This window comes from Felis catus, chromosome B2, assembly GCF_018350175.1.
Source record: "Felis catus isolate Fca126 chromosome B2, F.catus_Fca126_mat1.0, whole genome shotgun sequence".
Classification (NCBI taxonomy): domain Eukaryota; kingdom Metazoa; phylum Chordata; class Mammalia; order Carnivora; family Felidae; genus Felis; species Felis catus.
Window position 1 is genome coordinate 44333031 of NC_058372.1, and position 25390 is coordinate 44358420.

At 38.9% G+C, this 25390-nt stretch overlaps 1 protein-coding gene across 3 annotated transcripts in view; it reads right to left on the bottom strand.

The window, feature by feature from the left end:
• The window catches only part of CYP39A1 (cytochrome P450 family 39 subfamily A member 1), a 95689-nt gene extending 70373 nt beyond the window's left edge, over positions 1-25316 (bottom strand). For all 3 annotated transcript variants that reach the window (XM_003986216.6, XR_006597807.1, XR_006597808.1), the window contains exons 1-5: positions 24915-25316; positions 10443-10578; positions 7820-7994; positions 6360-6509; positions 5354-5447 (exon numbers count right to left, since the gene is read on the bottom strand). In XM_003986216.6, the coding sequence (XP_003986265.1) occupies positions 5354-5447; positions 6360-6509; positions 7820-7994; positions 10443-10578; positions 24915-25091 (732 nt within the window). In that variant the 5' untranslated portion in view covers positions 25092-25316. The remainder of the gene's footprint in view (positions 1-5353; positions 5448-6359; positions 6510-7819; positions 7995-10442; positions 10579-24914) is intronic.
• Positions 25317-25390: the final 74 nt, after the last annotated feature.

A 25390-nucleotide genomic window follows, 5' to 3' on the forward strand; every position in this document is an offset into this window, starting at 1 on the left:
TTATATAGAAGGTGTATTGGCAACAAATTCCCTCAACTTTTGTTTGTCTGAGAAGGTCTTTATTTCTCCTTCACTTTTAAAGGATAATTTCACAGGGTATAGAATTCCAGACTGGGGGTGCTTTTTTTCTCACTCGACTCTTTTAATACTTCACTCTACTCTTTTTTTGCTTGCATGGTTTCTAAGGAGAGGTCAGATGTAACTCTCATCTTTGTTCCCCTGGAGATACGTATTTTTTCTTTCTGGCTTCTTTTGGGATTTTTTATCTTTGGTTTTCTGTAATTTAAAAGTAATATGCTGAGGTGTAGTTTTTGGTGTTTACATGATTGATGTTCTCTGAGCTTCCTGGATCTATGATTTGGTGTCTGACATTAAATGGGGGAAAATTCTGTCATTATCATTGTCAAATATGTCTTCTGTTCCTTTCTCCCTTTTTTTTTTCTCCTTTTGGTATTCCCATTATATGTATACTATGTCTTTTGTAGTTGTCCCACATTTCCACAGTCTTTGGATGTTCTGCTGTATTTTTTTTTCAGTGTTTGTTCCCTTTGATTTTCAGTTTTTGGGGATTCAACTGATACATCCTCTAGCTCAGAGATTCTTTTCTCAGCTCTGCCAGCCTACAAATAAGTCCATCAAAGGCATTCTTCATTTCTGCTATAGTGTTTAGTATACCTAGCATTTAATTTTGGTTCATTCTAAGGATTGCCATCTCTCTGCCTACATTGTCCATCTGTTCTGGCATTCAGTCTATTTTCTGCATGGACCCCAGTTGTTTCAAAGTCTCAATCTGATAATTCCAACATTGGTCCATTCCACCTGCTACTTGTTGTTAGGATGGAGTTGCAACTTCCAAGATCCTTATGTGTAACCAGAACCTGGTTTAGTTACTCAAGACCTGGGTAACCTTGGACAAGTTGCTTTAAGCTCATCAATAAAACGGCCATAACATGGTATCTACCTCATAGGATTGTTGTGAGAATTAAATCAGTTACTACCTATAAAGTGCCTAAAACAAAACTTAGTACATAATAGCATTTTGACAATTTTTAAAAAATAAACCTCTGCTTTTTGTTGGTGGGAATGCAAGCTGGTGCAGCCACTCTGGAAAACAGTACAGAGGTTCCTTAAAAAACTAAAAATAGAACTACCCTATGACCCAGTAATCACACTACTAGGCATTTAACCATGGGATACAGGTGTGCTGTTTTGAAGGGACACATGCACCCCCATGTTTATAGCAGCACTATCAACAATAGCCAAAGAATGGAAAAAGCCCAAATGTCCATCGGTGGATGAATGGATAAAGATATGGTATATATATATACAATGGAGTATTACTCGACAATCAAAAAGAATGAAATCTTGCCATTTGCAACTACATGGGTGGAACTGGAGGGTATGATGCTAACTGAAATTAGTCAGTCAGAGAAAGACAAAAATCATATGACTTCACTCATATGAGGACTTTAAGAGACAAAACAGAGGAACATAAGGGAAGGGAGACAAAAATAATGTAAAAACAGGGAGGGGGACAAAACAGAAGAGACTCATAAATATGGAGAACAAACTGAGGGTTACGGGAGGGGCTGTGGGAGGGGGGATGGGCTAAATGGGTCAGGGGCACTAAGGAATCTACTCCTGAAATCACTGTTGCACTAGATGCTAATTTGGTTATAAATTTTAAAAAATAAAAAATAAAATAAAAAAATAATAAACCTCTGCTTTTAGGAAAATGCCAGCAACACAGAAACACAGATCTCTGAAGAATTCAAGAAAAAATCCTTTCCCCATTTTCCACGAAGATTCTCAGCCTATACACCATGAAGAAAGTATCGTCAAGCCAGTATATATTATAAACACCGCAACATGAAGAGAATGGATATTTGACTGGAATGGTGCCAACTAAGCTCAGAGCCCCATCCAAGACCACCTACAGTTGCTCTCGGGTCACCACACAAATTCCCTGAGCATGTTTTCTTCACTGGGAGGTTTCCTGAACACCCCTTTATCTGTGGCCATTTCCCATCAGGGGGAAGAAATTCAGACACTGTACCATTTTCATTGAGCTGCTCATGCACTTGGAGCCTTCAATAACTCAGGTTTAGGTTACAGAAATGATGGCAGCTAATGCCTAGTCATTGTCTGCTAAGGCGAGTTCTGTTTTATGGGCTTTACAAGTATTTAACCATTCAATCCCCACCACGATTCCAAGAAGTAGATACCATTATCTTCACCGTTTTACATTTGAGGAAACTGAAGCACAATTAAGTTAGGGAACTTTGCCAGGGACAGGCAGCATGTCGATGATTGAGCTGGGATTCATACCAGGTCCTGGCTCTAGAGCCCACACTCTTAGCTACTATGCTATACTGCCCCATGAGAGATACAACCCACAACTCTCATGGATTAGGGATTAAGAGAACTGCATTTTAACGTTAGTAGTTTTGCTTCGGGTCTTATGATACGAGAAATAACTGTTAAATCACTATCAAAGAAAATACATGATGGAAGACTATTGCTGTTACTTACAAAGGCATGTAATGTTTCAAAAGTGATTAACCACCCTAATCCTCAGCTTCCTGGTTTTAATAATCCCCAGTTTTCTAGGTAGTATAGCGGTTGTGAAAAATGAGTCATGAACTTGTGGAATGTGTAACACTACACCTAGCACCGAGTAAGCACCACAGAAATGCTACCGATGTCTCATTGTTACTGTTTTTGTGACAATGGATTAGCAAAATTGAAAATCCTAGGTTTTATCATGCAACGTAAATTGTTGCAACACAAAGTTTGTACCTCATGAAAAATCCTATAGATGGATTTCATTCTCTGGATATGCTATTCTGTAGGTGCAGTCTTAATTTTAAATGAAAATACTAGTTTAATATACATCTAGAATAACAAGAGAAATCACCACGTTTGATGTTTATAATGTGATGAAATGTGTGTGTAATATTTTTAAAAAACAAAAACTTCTTCCAGTCTTCTGCTTAACTAGGCCATTGAAATCTACTTATACAGTAGAAGACAACAGAATTTTTTATTTTCTTCTTAGCCCACATTAAAAAAAAAAAAAAAACTGGGTACAAAACACAAGCTCAGTGTGAACACTATTGGAAGAAACAGAAATGATACACAAAAAAATGAAAACTTCTCATGAATGTTCAAACTGAGTTCTCTCCCAGTCTTTTAAAAAAACTTTTTAAGTGTTTATTAATTTTTTTTAGAGAAAGAGAGAAAGCGCGAGCAGGGAAGGGGCAGAGAGAGAGGGAGACACAGAATCCGAAGCAGGCTCCAGGCTCTGATCTGTCAGCACAGAGGCTGATGTGGGGCTTGAACCCCAGAACCATGGGATCATGACCTGAGCCGAAGTCAGACACTTAACCGACTGCGCCACCCAGGTGCCTCTGTCCTAAAGTCTTAAATGTTGGACTATCTTCAGGAAAGTTCAAAATGTGTCTCTATTCAAATAGCAAGTTGGAGTACCTATGATTAAAAATGCCTCCTTTCGGGGCGCCTGGGTGGCTCAGTCCGTTGGGTGTCTGACTTCGGCTCAGGTCATGATCTCACAGTCCGTGAGTTCAAGCCCCGCATCGGGCTCTGGGCTCATGGCTCAGAGCCTGGAGCCTGCTTCCGATTCTGTGTCTCCCTCTCTCTCTGACCTTCCCCCATTCATGCTCTGTCTCTCTCTGTCCCAAAAATGAATAAACGTTAAAAAAAAATGCCTCCTTTCTTCAGAATAGGAATGAGAAATGTTACTCTAGAAGTATTGTCAGTGGAGAGTTTAGCTGTGGCATTAAAAACCCTGTTTCCAGACCCACAAATTGCAGATCTATCTGGATGAATCTTTTACACACATGGGGCTTTTCCCCTCAATCCTGGAAAATTATGCAAACAAAAATGTATTTGTCTGGGTCTGTTTATAAAATAGAATCCTTAGCTGCAACATCATTTATCAATAAAGGGCATTCCAGAGTAGCTTTCTGTTCTCTTTACTTAGGAGGGAGATACCTAAGCATTTACACATCCCTATTTTTCTAAAGCGACCTTCCTCTCCAGTGTTAAGCAGAGTTGCTTGTGATAACACTTGCTATCATAACATAAAAGCAAGCAAACAGAGATGTTTGGTATCATCTGTAAATACTAAAAGATCTGATTTTTAAGAGGTTAGAGAGGGAGAAAGCCAAAGCATAAGAGAATCATAAAAACTGAGAACAAACTGAAGGTTGATGGGGGGTGGGAGGGAATCTGTGGCACATTATTATCTACCTCTAATATATATATCTATATATATGGGTGGGTGGGTGATGGGTATTATCTACCCCTAATATATATATCTACATATATGGGTGGGTGGGTGATGGGTATTGAGGAGGACACATTTTGGGATGAGCACTGGGTGTTGTATGGAAACCAATTTGACAATAAATTTCATATTTTAAAAAAAAGATCTCATTTTTAATGATAATCACATGGTGTAAGCTCTGATGTGGTCCTCACTACTCTCTAATTGCTTCACAAATATTAACTCATTTAAGCCCCACATTCTATGAGGCAGGTGAAAAAACTGAGGCCAAGAGGTGAGGTGCCACGCCCAAGGTCATGTGACTGGAGACCGAAGTTGAGCCCGCGCTCAGACTCAGTGAATCCCAGTCTCTGGGCAGTGGAGGGTAGGGGAAGTCTGGAGAATCAGATAGTTTTCAAAGGTTCCCAGAGATTCTGATGAGCAGACAGGGCTGAGAACCTTTCTTCCTTTCATTACGCAAGCGTAAGAACCACCTGGAAGGCCCATCGAAGCACAGACTGGTGGGCTCCACCCCAGAGTTTCCGATTGAGTGGTCCCAAGGCGATGTTGGTACCATTGGTCTAGGGACCACACCTGAAGAACCACAGATCTAGGACCCTTAGGACAGTGGCTCCCAGGGCATTGCTTTTCAAATTATATCTTACCACATCCTTGCGTTTGAAGAGAGAAACAATCAGTGGTAGTGGCATGAAGAACAAAGTCTATGGAGCTTTGTTCTCCTTGCCTGACGCACCATAATTCCTACCTACCATTGCTGACACAAACTGTAGGATACATAAATCAGTAAAACCTTGAGCATCTTGTTATATGTTGTTGCCGTAGCCTCAGTTTTTTTCTTTATGTAGAAGATCAATAATACCTACCTCATTGTTGTGAGGATGTAGCCACAGATTAATGTACGTAAACATCCAACACGGTACTTGACACAAACATGTCACCTGAACAATCTTATGAGTTTTTAGCAAAACATCTTTTAAAAACCATAGCTTATGACTGCTTTCATCCCACATATTTTAGAAAAAACAACAAATAAGGGATACTTACCACGGAATTATCTTTCGCAGATCTGTATGTTTTTATATCGGGAATGTTTTTCTCAAAGAGTGCTAAAAGCCACTTTTTGGATTTCGACCAGTGACTGGGTGAGGAAAAAGTAGGTGCGTAAGTTAACAGGAAAGCACTTCAGGAATAACCGGTCACGGCGCGAAAGGGGGACTATCTATGGAATTATTTCTCCAAGCTTTGTCTTCAGTTTTGCCAGAATTTCATGCGAGGTCTTCCTTCAGACTTACTAGTCCACAAGAAAAATCGAGGAGGCAAGGCAGCCACATTTTTAGTGATTTTTTTTTTGCGAATAAATGTTTGCATTCTTACAGGATTGGCATCGAATACAAAAAAAAAAAAAAAAAAAAAGAGTATGACCTGCTTGCCCTACTTTTACTCGGGCTGTTGTCAGTTGCTGAAGGATGAAAAACTTGCACAGGGACCGAGGACTGGCTTAAGCCGGGTGAAACAAACCGGCTATGATCTTTTTAATATTATCTGACCAGCCACTACTGCAGACCAGCTGCTAAGGCATTTAAGAATTCATATGTTATTTTGCATTCAAACCATGGGAGCCAACCGTGAGAAACACATTTGACCATGTCTCCTTTTGCCTCAGAGAGACTAAAAACAACAACATCTATGATTGATGATACTTGGTGATTTAGCATGGTTCCAAACTACAGCCACGACTGTGATAATAATAAGCAGTAAATGAGAGAAATTCTTCGTTTCATGTTGACACTCTCTCTCTCGCTTTCCCTCTCTCCCGTCTCACTTTTGCTCCTCAAAATTAAAAAAAAAAAAAGGAAAGAATGCATCTCTCTCTTCTTCAGTTCCTCCAATAATTTAAACACAAACCACAAACAAAATCTGATCATGAGAAGTAGCTTTTGTGTCTTCCACTTGGATGCTGCTCTCCCTACTCAGAAGAGGAAAATGAGACAGGTATGTATTTCTGGGAGGAGCTTGGTTGGTTAATTAACTATAGGGAAAATCTCTCTACCTTAGGAGACACTCCGGCATCTGGGACCCGTACTCGAAACCTTCGTCGTAAGCTTGAAAATGCTGATGGAACTCCCTGATTTTTCTCTCATTTGTGGGGAACAAGCCTTTTTGGAAGAGTATATTCACTGAAACCGGATAAAGCAGATGCCTACAAAGATAAAAACACATAAAAAGTCAGACCCAATGACCAAAGAAGAAAGGTACAGGATACAAAAAAAGGGCGTTACTTTAATAGATATATATTAGGGGTAGATAATAATGTGCCACAGATTCTTTTGGGAAAGTGTTACTCTTAAAAGGTTTTAATATTTGCTCACTGTGGTCAAGGTAACTTAGGGGTAACTGAAATTTTGGTTTATTTCTCTGAAGATTTTAAAATGCTTTCTAAGCAAGCATTGTTAGATCTTGACGAATGTGAGATGATACGCCAGAAATAAATTGACTCAATGTAATTTCAACAAGCGCTTACTTAGCAAGTAATACCAATAACTAAGATACAGCCCATGATTTTAGAGAGCAGCAAAAAATAACCAAAGACTCAGGGCAACACTAGTTACCAAATTTCCTAAGCTCTCACAGGATCCCACAGATCTGAACCACTGCATACTGAAATATAGTACCTATCGTCATTAAGTTTTGCCATAAGTAAATAAAATGATTACTGTGGCATACTTAAGTGAAAAAAATCAAAGATTATTAATACAACTTAGACTAGTGACACCAAGTACTGTTTCATTTTTATTTACCATCCCTTCTTCACTAGTCTTTCAGGATCTGCTTCCCCCAAAGTTTCAAAGACATCCAAGAATTTGCTTTGTTTTGTTGTAGGTACTGGACATGCTACAAGTTTGGATGGCTGCTTATTTTGTTTTTTGGTTTGTTTTCCTCTCTCTCTCTTGTTGGACCTCTAACAAAATATTAAACGCTGCTCTTTTATTATGAATCTGAACTATTGAATCCTGCCCTCGGCATCCTAATGAGATGGAAAAATGGCCGATGCGGTAACTTCAATTTACCAAATCTCCTTATGCATGCTGGGAATTTTTCTCATGGCTCCCTCTGCCCAGCCCTGACCTTTGCCAGAAAGCTTCAGAACACAGCTGAGGCCATTTGGCTTCCTCCACTGCCCTTCCTTGTCTCACCTATCAGCATCCCCTGTAGGTAGATATGTTCTATGTGGCATGGCATCACTAAAGAGAAATTACTATAAATGTTTTTAAATGATTGTATAGGCTTATTTGCTCACCTTAAAATTGGTGTGCTAACTAAAAACTACCTGTTAATTAGAATTGAAAAGATTAATATAATCTCATAATTACCTACTTAGACTTCATTAATCCACCAGATAATTTTTTATGTTCAATGCACTGGCTGCAGATTTTTTTATCCTCCCCCCCCAAAAAAAGACCCACATGCAAAAACCCTACAAGATTAACCCCTACTAATGCAACTATTTACCTTACGAAATTGCTCAGCTCCATTGTCCCATGAGTGCCTAATTTCTCCAGTTGCTCATGTAGTTCCTCAGTCAGTTGTCCAGTGAATTGATATAGGTTCACAGTCCCTATTTTCCCTTTGATCGTGACATTAAGTTTTTCATGCAGTGTTAAAAAAGTATTTTTTGGAATCGATGCTATAAACAGAGAAAACTATTTTCAAAAGAAGCAATGACTCCTTGAAGCAAATAGTCAACCTACATCTACTATTACTTGGTCAGGAGGGACTAGATCCAAAGTCCTCCCCTTACATAAAATCGCCTCCCACAAATAAGAGCAGGTGAAGATTCGATCTATCCTGTGAGTCAGTAAAAGTCTGTAGGGAGATTCACTCTAAGGGGTGATCTACAAGTGGGTGATTCGGAGGACCTCTGGGAAACATAAATGTAGTGGTTTTATTTTTATCTTTATTTATTTAAAAAAAAAGTTGTGATGTTTATTTTTGAGAGAGAGAGAAAGACAGAGCATGAGTGGGGGGGGGGGGGGCAGAGAGAGAGGGAGACACAGAATCTGAAGGAGGCTCTAGGCTCCAAGCTGTCAGCACAGAGCCCAACGCAGGGCTCCAACTCAGAAACTGAGGTGAGATCACGACCTGAGCCGAAGTCGGACCCTTAACCGACTGAGCCACCCAGGCACCACTTATTTCCATGTTAGGCTTTCGTTGGCTTCCTATCCTTAACAAAGTTTACAAGGCATTCTACTACCTTTCTAGTTTTCCCGTGACATTTCCAGCCCCTTCCTGCCCCCCCTCCTGAGATTTGTATTCCAGGTACAGTGTATTCTAATATTTATATTTCCCATCATTTTTATGAGATGTACTATCTGCTCAAAACTCTTTACTTGACCAGCCTCACCCCATTCCCACACACCCACAACTATAAGCCACACATTTATCCTGCCAACTTCTTTTTCTCCTTCAAGTGTTTTACTGAATATCACTTCTGCCAGGAGGCCTTTCCTAATCCCATGAGTAGCTCTTGTTCCTTTGCATTAGTGTTTGTTCATGATCCTTCCATGATATACACACACTCCTGCTTGAGTTCGGCCAGTAAGAGTATGAATTTTTAAACTCACTAGTCTTACATATTTTTCTTTAATCCTCTTTTATTGTCGGCAAAGTAACTTTTGCAAAAAAATAATGTTTGGTTTTATATCTCATCAGCCTATTATGGGTAGGTTACATTTTATACAAGTTCATTAAAAATAATGTTTAGATCTCCTGAGCATACATCTCTGTAGCAGGGGAATGTACGAGAGGCAAAGGAAGCTGGCTCAAGAGTACTTATATTAACATATTTTGTCTATTAAATAGAAATATTTAAACATGAAAGTCCCCAGTGGAGGCAGAGGTGAAAAAACTTGGCCACTTCTATGCAGCCCTAACACATGAGAGGTTGGCATATTTTTCTGGAGGAATATATGAAGATACAGATCAAGAGCCTTCAGAATATTTCTATTCTTTGATCTGGAATTCCATAGTTTATTTATTTAACTTTTTTAAGTTTATTTATTCTGAGAAAGAGAGAGAGAGAGAGAGAGATGAGACAGCATGAGTGGGGGAGGGGCTCCGAGGGAGAGGGAGAGAGAGAGAATCCCAAGCAGGATCTGCACCGTGTGGAGCTCTACGTGGGGCCTGAACCGTGAACCGTGAGATCATGACCTGAGCCGAAGTCAGACGCTTAACCAAATGAGCCACCCAGGTGCCTCTGGACTTCCACAGTTTAAATATTAAGAAGCACTAAATCGTCAAAGAATTTGGCCAACATGTTGTGATTTTCATGCAAGCAAAAAGAAATGATCATCATGCTATCGGTCACTCACAGCTTTTAAAACCGTTCTATTTTAATGGTAAGAAATGCATGAGAGGCTACATGAAGAGAAAAACTAAGAAAGAAGCAAAAAAAAAAAAAAAACCAGAAAAGAAAAGAAAAAGAAACCAAGGAAAAGAAGAATCAGGCACAAAAATGCAATCGCTCTGCATTCTTGGGAGGACAAATGGCTTCAGCACCACACGTTTGCAGCCTGGGAAGAAATAAAGTGGACGGTCACACCAGAAGCATGCTGACAAGTACAATCCAGCAGTCTCTGAGGATGGAGAACAAAAGGCCGCCGATTACATGACGCCAAGCCCCACTTACCTTAATAGCCCTATGGAATGTGTCAGGAAATGCCATAGTAAAGGGCTTACTAAGCAGTGGAATTCTACTTTCAGTGAGCAGAGTAGCAACATGTGATCAAGCCAAGAGCTATAGCCTGAAGAACACTGTATACACGGCAGCAGATGTTCATGTCCCAGTGAACATCGTGGGAGCTGTAACAGGATACAGATTCCGAATATTTTCCAAATAAACAGCAGCGATGTAACCTCGTCTCTTACACACGTCTAGTTAAGGCTGAAATGAGGCTGCCAAGAATTCGTTTGTCAACTACCAAAATCATCAGATGTTCTTTCTGTCTTATGTTCCCGCTTTAGAGCATAAAATAAGGGCTGTCATCATTCTCGGTAGAGGAGTGAGGGGTTGTTACCCAAAGCTGCTCTTGGACCAATGCTGTATTCAAACAAACTATCTGAAAATATTCTTTACCTGTACGATAGACGGGCTTTTGCACTGCTAGTTCAAAATTTACTTCTTTGGATTTTAGAAACACATTAATTCCCTCTTCTTCAGTAACAAAGGTCATTCGGGTGCCCATAACAAAGACTGTAAATACTGGTCCATACTGGAAGAAAACACATAAATACAGATATTAGGAAGCATTTCTAATAAATAAGTTATGGGCCATGGGTTACACAAGAACCCCAGTGCTGAAGTTATAGACAAGACACAAATTATTATGCTTATATATAGTAACATTATACATTTTGGCAGATTCAGCCAAATATAAATTATATAAATCATGATTTATTCTGTCCTGATACTTAACCTTCCTTTTGATCATGTTATTTGTTTGAAGCTTCCTTTCTTGTAGTAAGAAATAATAACTAGAAATAATTATTAGAAATTACGTCAACAGTGATGTTTGAACCTTGTTTTCCAGACAGCAGTAGGCTCACGAGCAATCTACTGCTCAATTTTGTTCAAGAAAAACATACAAAACAGCTGACTGATTTTACCTTAAATCTGTGGTCACGCAACAATGTCCTGCGATCCTGAAAAGTCCTCTAATGTGTTCATTGTCTCACTTTCCAAAATTACTATTTCCCGGGGCGCCTGGGTGGCGCAGTCGGTTAAGCGTCCGGCTTCAGCCAGGTCACGATCTCGCGGTCCGTGAGTTCGAGCCCCGCATCAGGCTCTGGGCTGATGGCTCGGAGCCTGGAGCCTGTTTCCGATTCTGTGTCTCCCTCTCTCTCTGCCCCTCCCCCGTTCATGCTCTGTCTCTCTCTGTCCCAAAAATAAATAAAAACGTTGAAAAAAGAAAAAAAAATTTAAAAAAAAACAAAAACAAAAACAAAATTACTATTTCCCTTGGATACCTGCCCTACCCACGCCACACAGAGAGAGTTCTGGCTTCGTAGCTCACGAGGAAAACGGAGGCAATCAAGTAAGGGCGCTCTCAAATTGTCACCACCAGATCTTGCCAAGATACACGTTTGAATCCATTCTCCATGCTTCCCTTTGGGTTAGGACAGAGGGGACGTCCTGCTCCTGTGGAATGTCTGCACTTGCTCACTTGCATCATGGATTCCACACTCTTACCTTCTCTTAACTCCATGTTTATGTACCCTGTCATCCCACATCATCACTCCTGCCCTCCATCAGATCACCGGCAGCCTACAAACACTAGCCCAGAGTTTGATTTCGGGAAGTCCGTGACTTCATTGGGAGAAAAATATATCATTATTTTCATTGACTTCAAATTGTAATTTAGTATTTTTTTCGATGATGAATGCAGGCAAAAAAAAACCCCAATCTTATCTGTGACTCTATCATCGAAAGAAACCATTGTTCCAACTATATTCTCTTATATTCTGTGTCTCTTTGGCATCCATTCATCACAGGGCCAATCATATTAACTATATTTCTTATTCTTGATGCTCTGGCATTGGAGTTTCACTACTGGGTAGAGATTGTCCTCCTGGGGCTAGCCAATTCTTCCAGGGAGCAAAGGGCTCAGCCATCCGGGAGCATACCTTTCACATGCAAAATAACCAACCTTGAGTTTATATCACCATCTACTTCCTTATCTAACCCTCACACACCAAGTCAGTATTTCCCCTGCCCGAAATCATCCAAAGGCCAGGTACCAGGCAAGTAGACCCCACCAGTATGGCCCAACGCCTGCAAGAATTATTCAAACTAGCCAGTCCTCAATTGTTTTCCCTGCCCTGCTTGCCTTTCTTGAGGAAGCCCCAACAAAGGCTCAGGCACAGGCTTTTCTCTTGCTGTTAATGTCTGCCTCCTGACTCTTTCTTCCCTGTGGCCCTGCATGGTACCCAGTGGCCACACTCTGGGACCTGTGAGTATAATACACTTCTTCCTTCCAATCCCTCCTTCTCATTTCCTCCTGTGGCGGCTCTGACTTTACAATACCACATGCAACATATACATTCTTAGAACAATTACCCATACTTTCATATCCCATCATTGTTACTGTAAGTACTTCGAAATATTATGCTTGTCACTACTTCGATATTACAACCATTTCTAGGACCGCCCTGAAATGGCACGAGATCATTCCTCTGACACACTGTTGGGCCCGATCAGGCAACTGTGGGCTTGTAACCGTTAAGCCGCCTAACAGTGAAGTCTCATTTTCTTACACTGGTGATCTGGACATCTGCATGACTTTCCAGTATTCCTTGTCTATAGTTATTTGTTAGTCAATATTTAGAAGCAGATGAAGGATTTCCATTGTTAGTTAAAGTTTTGTTCAAATGAGAATTCCAATTAGGAAAGTGGCCTCTGTAACACATATAGGTACCCAGGCCACAGTGCAGAGCAGATGAGTTCAAACACATTGAATAACTGAGGTAACTGCTGATGCATGGTATTTAAGGTAACTTATCGCAAAACTGTGTCGTGCAAATGATCATGTGCGATGTTATAAATTCGCTAACAGGGTTTTTTGGGTCTTATTTGATTTGCTTTTGTTCTTCTGAGAACTTCTTTGTTCGTCTGAGTGTTATGAAGCAAAGGCAAGCACATACAGTATGTCATAGACATGGCCCTTGTGTGTTGTTTCATTAAAATTTTTATTTTGAGATAATTACAGACTAGTGCACAGTTGTAAGAAATAATACAGAGCAACCCCACGTAGCCATTACTCTGTTGTGCCTAGTGTTAACATCTTGCAAAACTACAGTGTGGTATTACATTGGTATTGTGGCCACTGGTATTGATGAAGTCAAGGTACAGAGCGTTTCCATCATCACAAAGATGCCTCATGCTGCCCTTTTAGAGTCGTTTCCATTTCCCTCTCCCCCCCCACCTCTTCCTTAACCCTTGGCAATTGCTAACCTGGTCTTTATTTCTATAATACTGAATTTCCAGAATGTTATACAAAGAGAATCAGATAGTACAGAAATTTCTCAGATTGGCTTTTTTTTTTTTTACTTGGCAGAATTCATTTGAGATCCACCCAGGTTGCAGTAGGTACCAATAATTCTTTCCTTCCTTGGGGCACCTGGGTGGCTCAGTTAGTTAAGGGTCCAACTTCCACTCAGGTCATGATCTCACGGTTCATGAGTTTGAGCTCTGCATCAGGCTCTCTGCTGTCAGCACAGAGCCCACTTTGGAACCTCTGTCCTCCACTTTCTCCGCCCCTCCCTCACTCTCTCTCTCTCAAAAATAAACATAAATATTTAAATAAAATAATTCATTCCTTTACATTTCTGAGTAGTACTCCACGGTATGGATGTACTACAGTGTTTTTTAAACATGTTGAAGGGCATTTGTGTTCTTTTCAGTTTGGGACTATTACAATTACAGTTGCCATAAACATTAATGCACAGATTTTTGTGCGAAGGTTAAGTTTCATTTCTCTAGGATAAGGGCCCGGAAGTGAAATAGCTGGGTCATATGGCAGCTGCATGCTTCATTGTTGAAAGAACTGCCAGAGTGCTTTCCAGAGTAGTTGCATCATTTGACATTTCCACCAGCAAGATATGAGTGATCTGTATGAGTTTCAATACATGAGTTTCTCTGTATCCTTACTAGGATCTGAGGTTGACACTATTTTTTATTTAGCCATTCTTATAGGTGTGTAGCGATAGCTCATTGTGGCTTTAATGTTTATTTATTTTTGAGAGAGAGATACTGCACACATGAACGGGGGAGGGGCAGAGAGAGAGGAAGACAAATCTGAAGCAGGCCCCAGGCTCTGAGCTATCAGCGTAGAGCCTGATGTGGGGCTCAAACTCCCGAACCATGGGATTATGACCCGAGCCCAAGTCAGGCGGTCCTCATTGTGGTTTTCATTTGCATATCCTTATTGTCTAATGATGTTGAACGTTTTTTCATGTGTTTATTTACCATCTGCATATCCCCTTCAATAGCCTGTTCCTATGTCATTCGCCATTTCTTTAGTTGACTTGTTGGGGTTTTTTCAATGCTCAGTGTCGAGGGTTCTTTATATATTCTAGATAGCAGTCCTTGTTGGATATGGGGCTTACAAATATTTTCTCTGTCTACAGCCTGTCTTTTCAGTCTCCTAACAGGGTCTTTCACAAACAAAAGCTTTTAATTTGGATGAGGTCCAATTTATCAGTTTTTGTTTTTATACATTGTGCTCTCGGTGTCAAGTCTAAGAACTAGTTTTTTGGCCCCAGACATTCTCATTCTTTTCTAAAAGTCATATAGTGTTATGTTTCACATAGAAGTCTACGATCTAGTTTGAGTTAATTTTTATATAGATGGAAGACTTAGGTCAAGGTTCATTTTGTTTTGTTTTTGTTTTTGGCCTAATGGTGTCTAATTGCTTCACTGCTATTTGCTGAAAAGGCTATCTTTATTTCATTAAATTGCATTTGCAATTAAATTGAATGTTTAGCGCATCTGAGTTCTCTATTTTGTTTCATCAATCTCTGTATCTATCATTCCACCCACATAATCTTGATTAATGTAGCTATGTAATGAGTCTTGAAATCGAGAAGAATGACTCTTCCCATTCTATTCTTCTTTTTAAGATTATTTTAGCTATTCTAGTTCTTTTGTTTTTCCATATAAATTCTGAAATGATCTTGTCTATATCCACACCTTACAGGAAATTTGGTAGGATTTGCATTAAACCTGTATATCAATCTAGGAAGAATTGGCATCTTTACTATGTCGACTTCTGCAATACGTGAACACAGTATGTCTCTTCATTAACGTCTTTGATCTCTCTCATCAATGTTTTGTAGTCTCCAGAATAAAGTCCTATACACATTTCATAATTTTTACACCTATTTCTCTTTTTGAGCAACTGCACTGAATTTTTAACTACCATGTGTACATGTTCATTGTTACTATGTAGCGATACAACTAATTTTTGTGTGTTGACTTTGTATCCTGTGACCTTGCTGGATTTACCGGTTAATTCCAGATTTTTTAAGTAAACAGCCACAGCATGTGCAGAGACAGTTTTATTTATTCCTTTCCCTCTGACTCTTATTTATTTTTCTTGCTTTATTGCACTTATGGAACTTCCAGTACCATGTGGAATAATAGTGGTGGCAGCAGACATCCTTGCTTTTTTTCCAATCAGAGATGAAGCGTTTATTCTTTCACCATTAAGATTGCTGTTAGCTGTAAATTTTTTGTAGATATTCTTTATCGAGTTGAAGAAGGCTCCTCCTATTACTACCTTTCTGAGAGTTTTTAAAAATCATGAATGGGTGTGGGATTTTGTCAAATGCTTTTTCTGTACAAATTAATGTTAATGTGTGTTTTTTTTTTCTCCTCTTACCTATTAATATGGGAGCTTGGACTAACTGATTTTCAAATATTGTACCCGTCTTAAACCCCTGGAGTAGACCTCACTTGGTCATAGGTCATATAATTCACTTATACATTGCTGGATTTTATTTGCTGGTATTTTAAGGATTTTGCATCTTTATTCATAAGGAATACTGATCTGTAGCTTTCTTCTTTTGTGCTGTCTTTGTCTGGTTTGGTATCAGGGTAATCCTAGCTTCATAAAATACACTGGGACATGATCCCTTCTTTTCTACTCTTTGGAGGAGATTGTATAAAATTGATGTCAACTCTTCCTTAAACATTTGGCATAATTTCCAGTAGAACAATCTGGGTCCTAAGATTTCCTTTTTGGGGAGTTTTGAAATTATGAACTCAATTTCCTAAGTAGTACAGGGCTATTTAAATTATCTAATTTATACTGAATAGTTGTGGTAGTTTGCATTTGGGGGGGGGGGGGGGAACTTGGTTCATTTCATCTAAGTTGCCAAAATTTCTATGTGTAGGGTTGCTTATGGTGTTCCCTTATCATCCATTTGATGTCTGCAGTGATATGCCCCATTCTATTCCTGACATTAAGAATTTGTGTCTTCTTTTTCTTGCATAAGGTCTTTCAAAGTAATTGATCTTGTCAGGGATTGGCTCTTTCTTTCACTGATTTTCTCTATTTTTTTCCTGATTTCAATTTCATTGATTTCTGTTCTTTAATATTTCCTTCCTTTTGCTTGCTTGGGGTTTATTTTGCTCTTTCGTGGGGAAGGGGTTGAAAGACAAGCTTTATTCATTTCACACTTACGTGCTTTTATAATGAAAATATTTAGTGATAATAATTTCCCTCTCAGCACTTCTTTAGCTGTGCCCCCAACTTCTGATAGGTTGCATTTTTATTTTCTTTCAATTCAGCATGATTTTTTATTTCTCTCAAGAATTTCCCTTCAACTCATAGGTTATTTACAAATATGCTGTTTGTTTCCAAGTGTTCAGAGTTTCCTGTCATCTTTCTGTTATTGATTTCTAGTTTCATTCCACTGTAGTCAAAGAATACATTGTACAATTTGAATCATTTTAAATTTTGTGGGGTTTTGTGGACCCGAATATAGTCTATCTTGTCCTATGTCTCATGGGCACTTGAAAAGAATACATAACCTGCTTTGTTAGGTAGAATGCTCTACACATATTCATTAGATCTGTTGGGTTGGTGGTCTTTTATAGTCTAGCTGATTTTCTGCCTAGCTGTTCTACCCATTGTTAAGAGAGCATTGTCGAAATGTCTAATTATAACTGGATTTGTCTGTTTCTTCTTTCAGGTCTGGTTTTTGGTTCACATAATTTACAGCTCTGTTGTTTGGTGCGTACAAATTTAGAATTGCTAATTCCTTCTGACCATTTTATAATGGTCATAAATTATCTCATAATGTCTCCCTCTGTCTCTGGTAATTTTACTTGCTCTGAAGGTACTTTTTCTGCTATTAATATAGCCACTCCTACTTTCTTTTGACTGATGCTTACATAATGTATCTTTTTCCATAGTTTTTTGTTTTTCACCTGCCTATTTCATTATACTTGAAGTGAGTTTCTAGTATATATCATAGAGGTGGATCACTTTTAAATCCATTTTGCAAATGTCTATCTTTCAATAATTGTATTTGTACCATTTATAACTTAAATTATTGATATATTACGGTTTAAGTCTCTGCTATTTTATTTTTATTTTTCTGTTTATTCTCCCTGGGTTTTGCTTTTCTGTTTTATCTCCTTTCCTGTGTGTTATTTTAACATTGTTTAGAATTCCATTTTAACTTATTTATACTATTTTTAAGTGGACCTTTTGTGTAGAGTTTTTTAGTGATTACTCTAGGTATTACATTAGATATATATAACTTATAGTCAGTTAGTATAGCCACTTTTTAAAGTTTTTTATTTTAATTTCAGTATAGCTAACATACAGTGTTATATTAGTTTCAGGTGTGCAATATAGTGATTCAACAATTCTATACATTACTCAATGCTCATCATGATAACTGTACTCTTTAATCCCCATCACCAATCTCACCCATCCCTCCACCGCCTCCCCTCTGGCAACCATCAGTTTGTTCTCTCTAGTTAAGAGTCTATTTCTTGGTTTGTCACTCTTTTTCTTTTGTTTGGTTGTTCCTTAAATTCCACATTTAAGTGAAATCACATGGTATTTGTCTTTGTCTGCCTGACTTATTTTGCTTAGCATTTTACTGTTTAGTTCCATCCATGTTGTTGCAAATGACAAGACTTCATTCTTTTTTATGGCTGAATAATATTCCACTGTATGTATATGTGTGCGTGCGTGTGTGTGTGTGTGTGTGTGTGTGTGTGTATCATATCATCTTTATCCATTCATCTGTTAATGGACACTTGGGCTCCCATATCTTGGCTATTGTAAATAAATACCGCAATAAATACTGGGGTGCATGTATCTGTTTGAATTAGTGTTTTTGTATGTGGAGGGTAAATACCCAGTAGTGCAATTACTGGATTATAGGGTAGCTCTATTTTCAACTTTTTGAGGAACCTTCATACTGTCTTCCACAGTGGCTGCATAGTGTAGCCATTTTATCAACTCAAGCAAATCTCTCTTTATGTCCCTTTACCCTCTCCCATTTGTAATGTAATTTTCTTAGGTAGTTCCCTTACATACAACTAGGACAATATCAAATAGTGTTATAATTGTTGCTTCAGGCACCGATAATGATTTAGAAATCTCAAGAAGAGAAGTCTGTTTCACGTACACATCTTTTGTTTACTGTGTCCTTTCTTCCTTCTTGATGTCCAAGATTCCTTCTTTCATTGGTCCTTTTCTGTTTAAAGAACTACTTCTACTCATTTGTTTAGGCTAGTCTTCTAGCAGCAGATTCTCTTAATTTTCCTTTAACTGAGGATGCCTTGATTCCTCCTTAATTCCTAAAGAATATTTGTCCTGGAGATAGGACTCTAGGCAGACAGTTCTTTTCTTTGAGCCCTTGAAAAATGGTATGCTATTCCTCCTGGCCTACATGGTCTCTGATGAAGAATCTATCATTCCAGTTTCTTTTCCTATCATAATAAGGTTCCATTTGTCTTTTGCTGCTTTTAAAAATTATCTCTGTCTTTAGTTTTCAGAAGTTTGACTTTCATTTGCTTTGCTATGGATTTCCTTGGGTTTATCCTGTTCGGGATTAGCTTGGCTTTTCAAATCTGTAGGTTTATGTCTGTTACCACACTTGGGAAGTTTTCAATTCTACTTTCTACAAATACTTTTTTCAGCTCCACCCTCTTTCTCCTTTCTAGGACTCTGATGACATAAATATTAGGTCTTTTACAGTCCCTGAAGTTCTGCTCATTTGCTTTCAATCTTTCTTCTCTTTGATTTTCATATCGGGTAACTTTTATTGACCTATGTTGAAGTTCACTGATTCTTTTCACTCTTCTCCATTGTGCCATTGCACTCATCCACTAAGTTATTTTTTTCTTTTTTAGTTATTGTATTTTTCAGTTCTAAAATTTCCATGTTTCCTCTTGATATGTACTATTTCTTCGCAGAGACTCTCTGTTTTTTCCTAAGACTTTGTTTTTTTTTTTCATTTGTTTCCAGTATGCTTATAATTGCTTGTTGAAGCATTTTTATTATAGCTGTCTTAAAATCCTTGTCAGATCATTCTAATATCTGTGTCATCGGTTGATTGTCTTTTCTTATTCAAGTTGAAATCCTCCTGGTTCTTGGTATGAGGAGTGATTTTCTACTAAAATCTGAACATTTTGGATATAATGTTATGACACTGCATTTCATTTAACTGTTACATTTTTCCAGGCTTCCTTTGGCATTATTCTGATATGGGAAAGGGGATGCTACCTCCTTGTTGCCAGGTAGGGGGATGGAAATTTAGGTTCATCACTCAGCATGGGGAGAGAAGAACTCCTTATTACTGCTGAGTGGGGGTGAAAGTTAAGTCTCCCTTCTAGGTTCTTCTTATATCCCTCTGGCTGGGAGAAGAAGGGGTTTTTCATTACTGCTCTCACATGACACCACTGGCCTGGAGGTGTTTGAAGAGCAGCCTCTTTATTGCTGAATGGTGGTGAAAATCCTGGCTCACCCTCTAAGGTTCATGGGTCACCACCTCAGTGAGTAGGAGAGGGACTGTTTGTTATTCCTCAGTGGTGGTACAGTCCATGCTCTAGGTGTGGTCTCCATTAACACTGTTGTGGGGATGGCCTCATTATTGCTGAGCAGTATGGAAAGTCAAGATCCTCCTCTAGGTCTCTTTTGCCACTACCATTGCTAGGAGGGGACGAGTTTTACTTCATTTCACCCTGGCTAGGAGTCAGGGGTAGCTTTTCCACTTGGCACTTGCTGACTGTGGCGACACCATGTTTTTTTTTTTCCCTGTGGTGTTTGCCTGGAGCAGTTACAGCCTAAAATTTTTCTGTCTTGCTAGGCTGCTCCTTTTTTGGACCTTTACCTAGAGAGAGTCGGCTTTTCTTGGGGCTTACTTACTTGCCTGTGCCCACTGCCATCTCTAGGTTGCTGGCGTTTCTAGAGCCCAATCCAGATACATGAAGCAGAAAAAAAAATCAAGGAAATTCACTACCATATTGTTCATCAGATCCGGTTCATAGGTCGCTAGCCTATCAGCCCTCCTCTCTCCACCTTGCAGAATCATCTCACGTTTGTTTTATATATAATGTTTAATTCATATTTAGCTGTACTTAGTGGGAGGAATAGGGGAAAGTACAACTACCCCATCTTTTCAGAAGCAAACATCCCTAATTTGTTTCCTTTTTATGTTTTCACTCACAGAATATCTCTGAAAGTGATACAAGAGAATGGAAACATTCTTGTTGGAAGAGAAAGTAAGCAGTTAGAGGACAGAGATGAGACGAAGACCTTTCATTGTATACATGTTCATGCCTTTAGAATATGGACCTATTTGAAAAAAAACACACATTTCTTTAAAGAAGCACACAGCCTTTCAATTCTGGTGGTGATGTCACAGCGACGTGTTTCTGAATTGTTCTACTTCTTTCTTGGAAAGCACACAGAGCCACAAGGAGAAAAACATATGTGCACAAGCAACATTATTGAGCTAGACAACAAGAAGAAAATCTACTAACTACAAAAAGCATGACCCACGGCACTTGAAACCAGTAGAACTCTTCGCTCTGCTCTTAGAAGCTATCGCAGCACCGTGAGAAAGACGAGGAGCATGTGCAACGGGTTCGACAATGGAAAAGCCCAGAAACACCCACTCTGAGATAGGAGAAGGAAGTCTACAGAGTTGGAACCACTATGAGATGGGCTAGGATAAACAGCCCACGGATACTGAGGGAGGTAGCAAAAGATAACACAGAGAGTGGGCTCCCAAAAGCACTTTCTTGTAAAAGGGAAGAGTACACCTGAGAAGACAAGGGTCACCTCTTTTCCTAGCAGCCACTATTGAAGAAAGGCAGTGAGAGCTCAAGCGTGAAAGATTGCATCGTAAAAAGCAGAGGAGCCATGGATGCACAGAGGCACTATATTTTCACTGTAGCAAGGGAGGATAGGATAAAAGAGCTCTGTCAAGAAACCTGGAAAGCAACTGCCCCCAGCCAAAACCTCCTGCTGACAGCTGGTCCAAGACAACTTAACACCTTAAAATACAGTTAAATGGAGGCACTTAGGCATCCGGGCTCAGGTCATGATCTCACAGTTCTTGGGTTCGAGCCCCACGTCGGGCTCTGTGCTGACAGCTCAGAGCCTGGAGCCTGCTTCGGATTCTGTCTCCCTCTCTCTCTCTCTCTCTGCCCCTCCCCTGCTCATGTTCTGTCTCTCTCTGTCTCTCAGAAATAATTGAATGGTAAAAAAATAAATAAATAAAAATATGGTTAAACAAAAAAGGAGAACGTCACCACTGTAAGAAAAATTCTTTAAAAAAGGGCAAAAAAGGACATCAGAACTTCCTTACAGATGAAGTAACTCACCAAAAACATTCTGCCATAGGGCACCTAAAACCTGTAATGCAAAATTATTTTTTGAATAAAAAAAATTAATCTAATAATTTTGCCAACGGTGAAAGAAATAAGCAAAGAAGAAACATAAGAAGCCATGGAAGAAACAGCCAGACAATAGAGGAAAATTAGGAGATAAAGGAACTGAGGAAAGGAAGAAACAATAAAGACATTTCTAAATAAAAGATAATAATTACAAGAAGCACAAAGGAGACTATAGGAAATAATCTAAAGACAATACAATATAGAAATGCAAAAAATATTAAATAGAATTATGTGAAAAGAATTTTAGGGGAAATGATAGCTATAGAAGACAGGCAAAAGAGGTTGAACCTGTGCATCACGGGACGTCTTTTGCAACTCCAAATTCATTCATCCAACTACTTAACTCAGCATTTCCACTTGGATGTCAACATTCCAAACTCCTATGTATCTAAAGCTGCACTCCTGATAACGTCTTCCCTTCCAGTGAGTTCTTGCAATCATGGCGATCTCACTGGACTCCCATTCCCTAGCTACTCAGACCAAACTTCTCGGAGCCATCTTGGACCCTTCGCATTCTTCTACACACCACGTGCAATTAACCAGGAAATCCTGCTGCTTCCACCCTCAACATACACCCAGCCGCTTCTCAAGTTTCCACTGCTATCTCCAAACCACTTGACCTCAAGTTTGAATTACTGCAAAGAACCTTCAAATGATCCTTCTTTTATTCTTACAGTCCTGTTTTTAACAGAGCAGCCAAAGTGAACCTTTAAGATTTAAATCAAATCCCATCATCCCTCTGCTCAAAACACTCTCAAAAGATTTCCTACTTCACTCTAAATTATAAATGCTTTTATACTTTGAATCTGATCATTCATTCTATGGATACATTTTCACACATACAAATGGGAAACAAACTACTGTATGTCAATTATTAAGTCACTGTTGAAGGAAACTATAATTTAGGGAATACTTTGCAGCTTTTAAAACAAATGCAAAGGCTTCTGTTTTGGTGTAGGATGAGGTAGCACCAGGTGAGATAAGGATTTCACTGGCAGTTAGGAGAAGATGAACAGGTAATAAATCACTATTTAATTCCCTGGTGGCATCTGTGAATTCTTGGTATGGATTGAAGGTCAGGACTGAAATAGGCACCTTTGAAAAATCTGCTGCTAACGTCACACTCAAATGTGAGATACTGAACGTGTTTTCGCTAACATTAGGAAAAAGACAAGCTTGTCTAGTCTCACCACTTCTAGTCAACAACGTGTTATAAGTCCTACTGATGGTAATAATATAGGAGAAAGAAACAAAAAGCATAAAGATCAGAAAAAAAGGAAGTACATTTATCTTTTTATAAGACACATCGTTTATGTATAAAAATCCTAAGGAATCTCCAAATTAGCTAGTAGAACTAATAGGGTGAATTTAGCAAAGTCACAGGGAATAAAGTTAACATAAAGAGAACAGATTGTATTTTTTATGTTTCAACGGGATACAACTGGAAAACAAAAATTAAAGCAATTTTATCCACGAGTGCCTCCAAATATAAAATACTTAAAATAACTAACAATCGCATCACAAAAAACTACAGAATATTTCTGAAAGAAATTATATAGCTAAAAAATGGAGAGATAGACAGTATTCATAGCTTTGAAGACTTATTATTATGAAGTCAATTCTCCCTAATTTCCTAATAGATTTAACAAACTTCCAATCATAATTCCAGCAGTCTTTATGATACATATTGACAAGCCAATTCTAAAACTTATAATAACATGCAAAGAATCTTGAATGCCAAGTCAATTACAGAGAAATATGGAGGGCTATCACTGCCTGGTTTAAACACTTACTATAAAACTACAGTATTTAAGACAGTGTACTAGTAACAAAGGAGTGGGCATATAAATCAATGGACTAGGATATAAAGGTTAGAAATAGATCTACATGTATATGGTCAACTACTAATTTTTGAAAAGCTGCAAAGGCAACCAATGAGGAAAGGAGAGTGGAACAATTAGAACAACGAGACCATCCAGATTGGGGAAAAAAATTAACTTCACCCCTGACTCTTACCCCCCCACACACACACACACACAAAAGTAATAACTCAAAATGGATCATAGACCTAAATGTAAAATACAAAATCACACAACTTTTAGAAGAAAACAATAATCTTTTTGACCTTGCTTGACCTTCTGAGACAAGCCAGTGAAAACGTTCCTTAAAATTTATTAAAATCATATGCCCAAGAAAGGCTACCAGAAACAAAGAAACATTCTTTTAAGATATCATTTTTCCTATATCTGGCTCTCAATAATTATGGTATCTAGAGTGGGCTAGAATATGAGGAGGTAGGCAATCCCGAACACTCAAAGGAAAAGGTGTATATTGTTACATTTTTTTTTTTGCAAGGGTAACACAATAATATAAACAATTTAAATATTTATGTCACTGGACTAGGCACTTCCACTTTTAGGAATTTATTCTGAGGAAACAACTGGATAAGTGCCAACAGCACAACCACACGACACACATACAGCAATGCACCCTGAAGCACTGGTAGCAATAAAGGGAAAAAGTTGGCAGTAACTTATATCCTGTTTTTGAAAGATACACTGTATTTAAAAGCTATTTTAAGGACAAAAACGTCTCGTACAACAACATTACTAATCTTAGTATGCAGTGAAAATGGATCTCATCATCATCAAATAAGAACACCAGCTGAAAATACAGCGCAGGCTAAATTTGAAAAGACCGTTTGTAAGCAATTTTTACAGCAGCCTGGCGTTAATCTCAGTTCGGACACGCATTTACGACACGTTTTCATAAATTTAATTTAACTGTATTTCACTTCTGTGTTTCTGAATTATTGCAAGTTGTTAGCTAATGTGTATACACTTAGAACTTTTAAACTACGGTGAAGTAACTAGCATTTATAAATTATGTATCTACTTCCAAAAGGGCAGCTACGAGTTGATAAAAATCTGTTCATAATCGATAAAAATCTATTTCGAAAAATCTTGCATAAGGAATAGCTGTCAATAGTTGAGTAATGATCGTCTTTATCTGTGGATCTAGGTATGTTCTCCGTATTCTAGTATTGCATTTGAGAACCCGGGAAAGAAAATAAAAAAGAAAACATTACCTCCTCCGCAAACCCCACCTGCTAAGGCCACATACCTTGATTCTCGCTTTCTCTATAAATTCTAGAGGGGCTTTCCCAAACTCAAATCCAGCTCCAATCCAAGGAATCCAGCCCCTTATGCACGGGGGTCCACGCAAATTCTTCCGCTGAAAGAATAATAAAAGAGCAAGGAAACCCAGGATTATAATCACTGTTGGGGAAATTAGTTCCATGTTTTTGTCTAGCGCCTTCCACAATCAGAGAAGGTAAAAATCCTGCCGCCGTGGCACTTGCTCATTCCCTCTTGGGAGGGTGCACCTACTGGACCTGCCAACTTGTCTGCTACAACTTCCGCAGTTTGTCTGTCTTCTAAACTGTAGCCTCTTTTCCCCGCCCCAATTTTTAGATGACTTTTGCAGCATCGCTCCCTCCTCCCACCTCCACTTGTCTTTCCTGCCCTGGCCACTCCGGACCAAACGCTGGGGCTGGACCGAACGGGCGCGGGTGGGGCGGGGTGGAGGGCGGGGCGAAC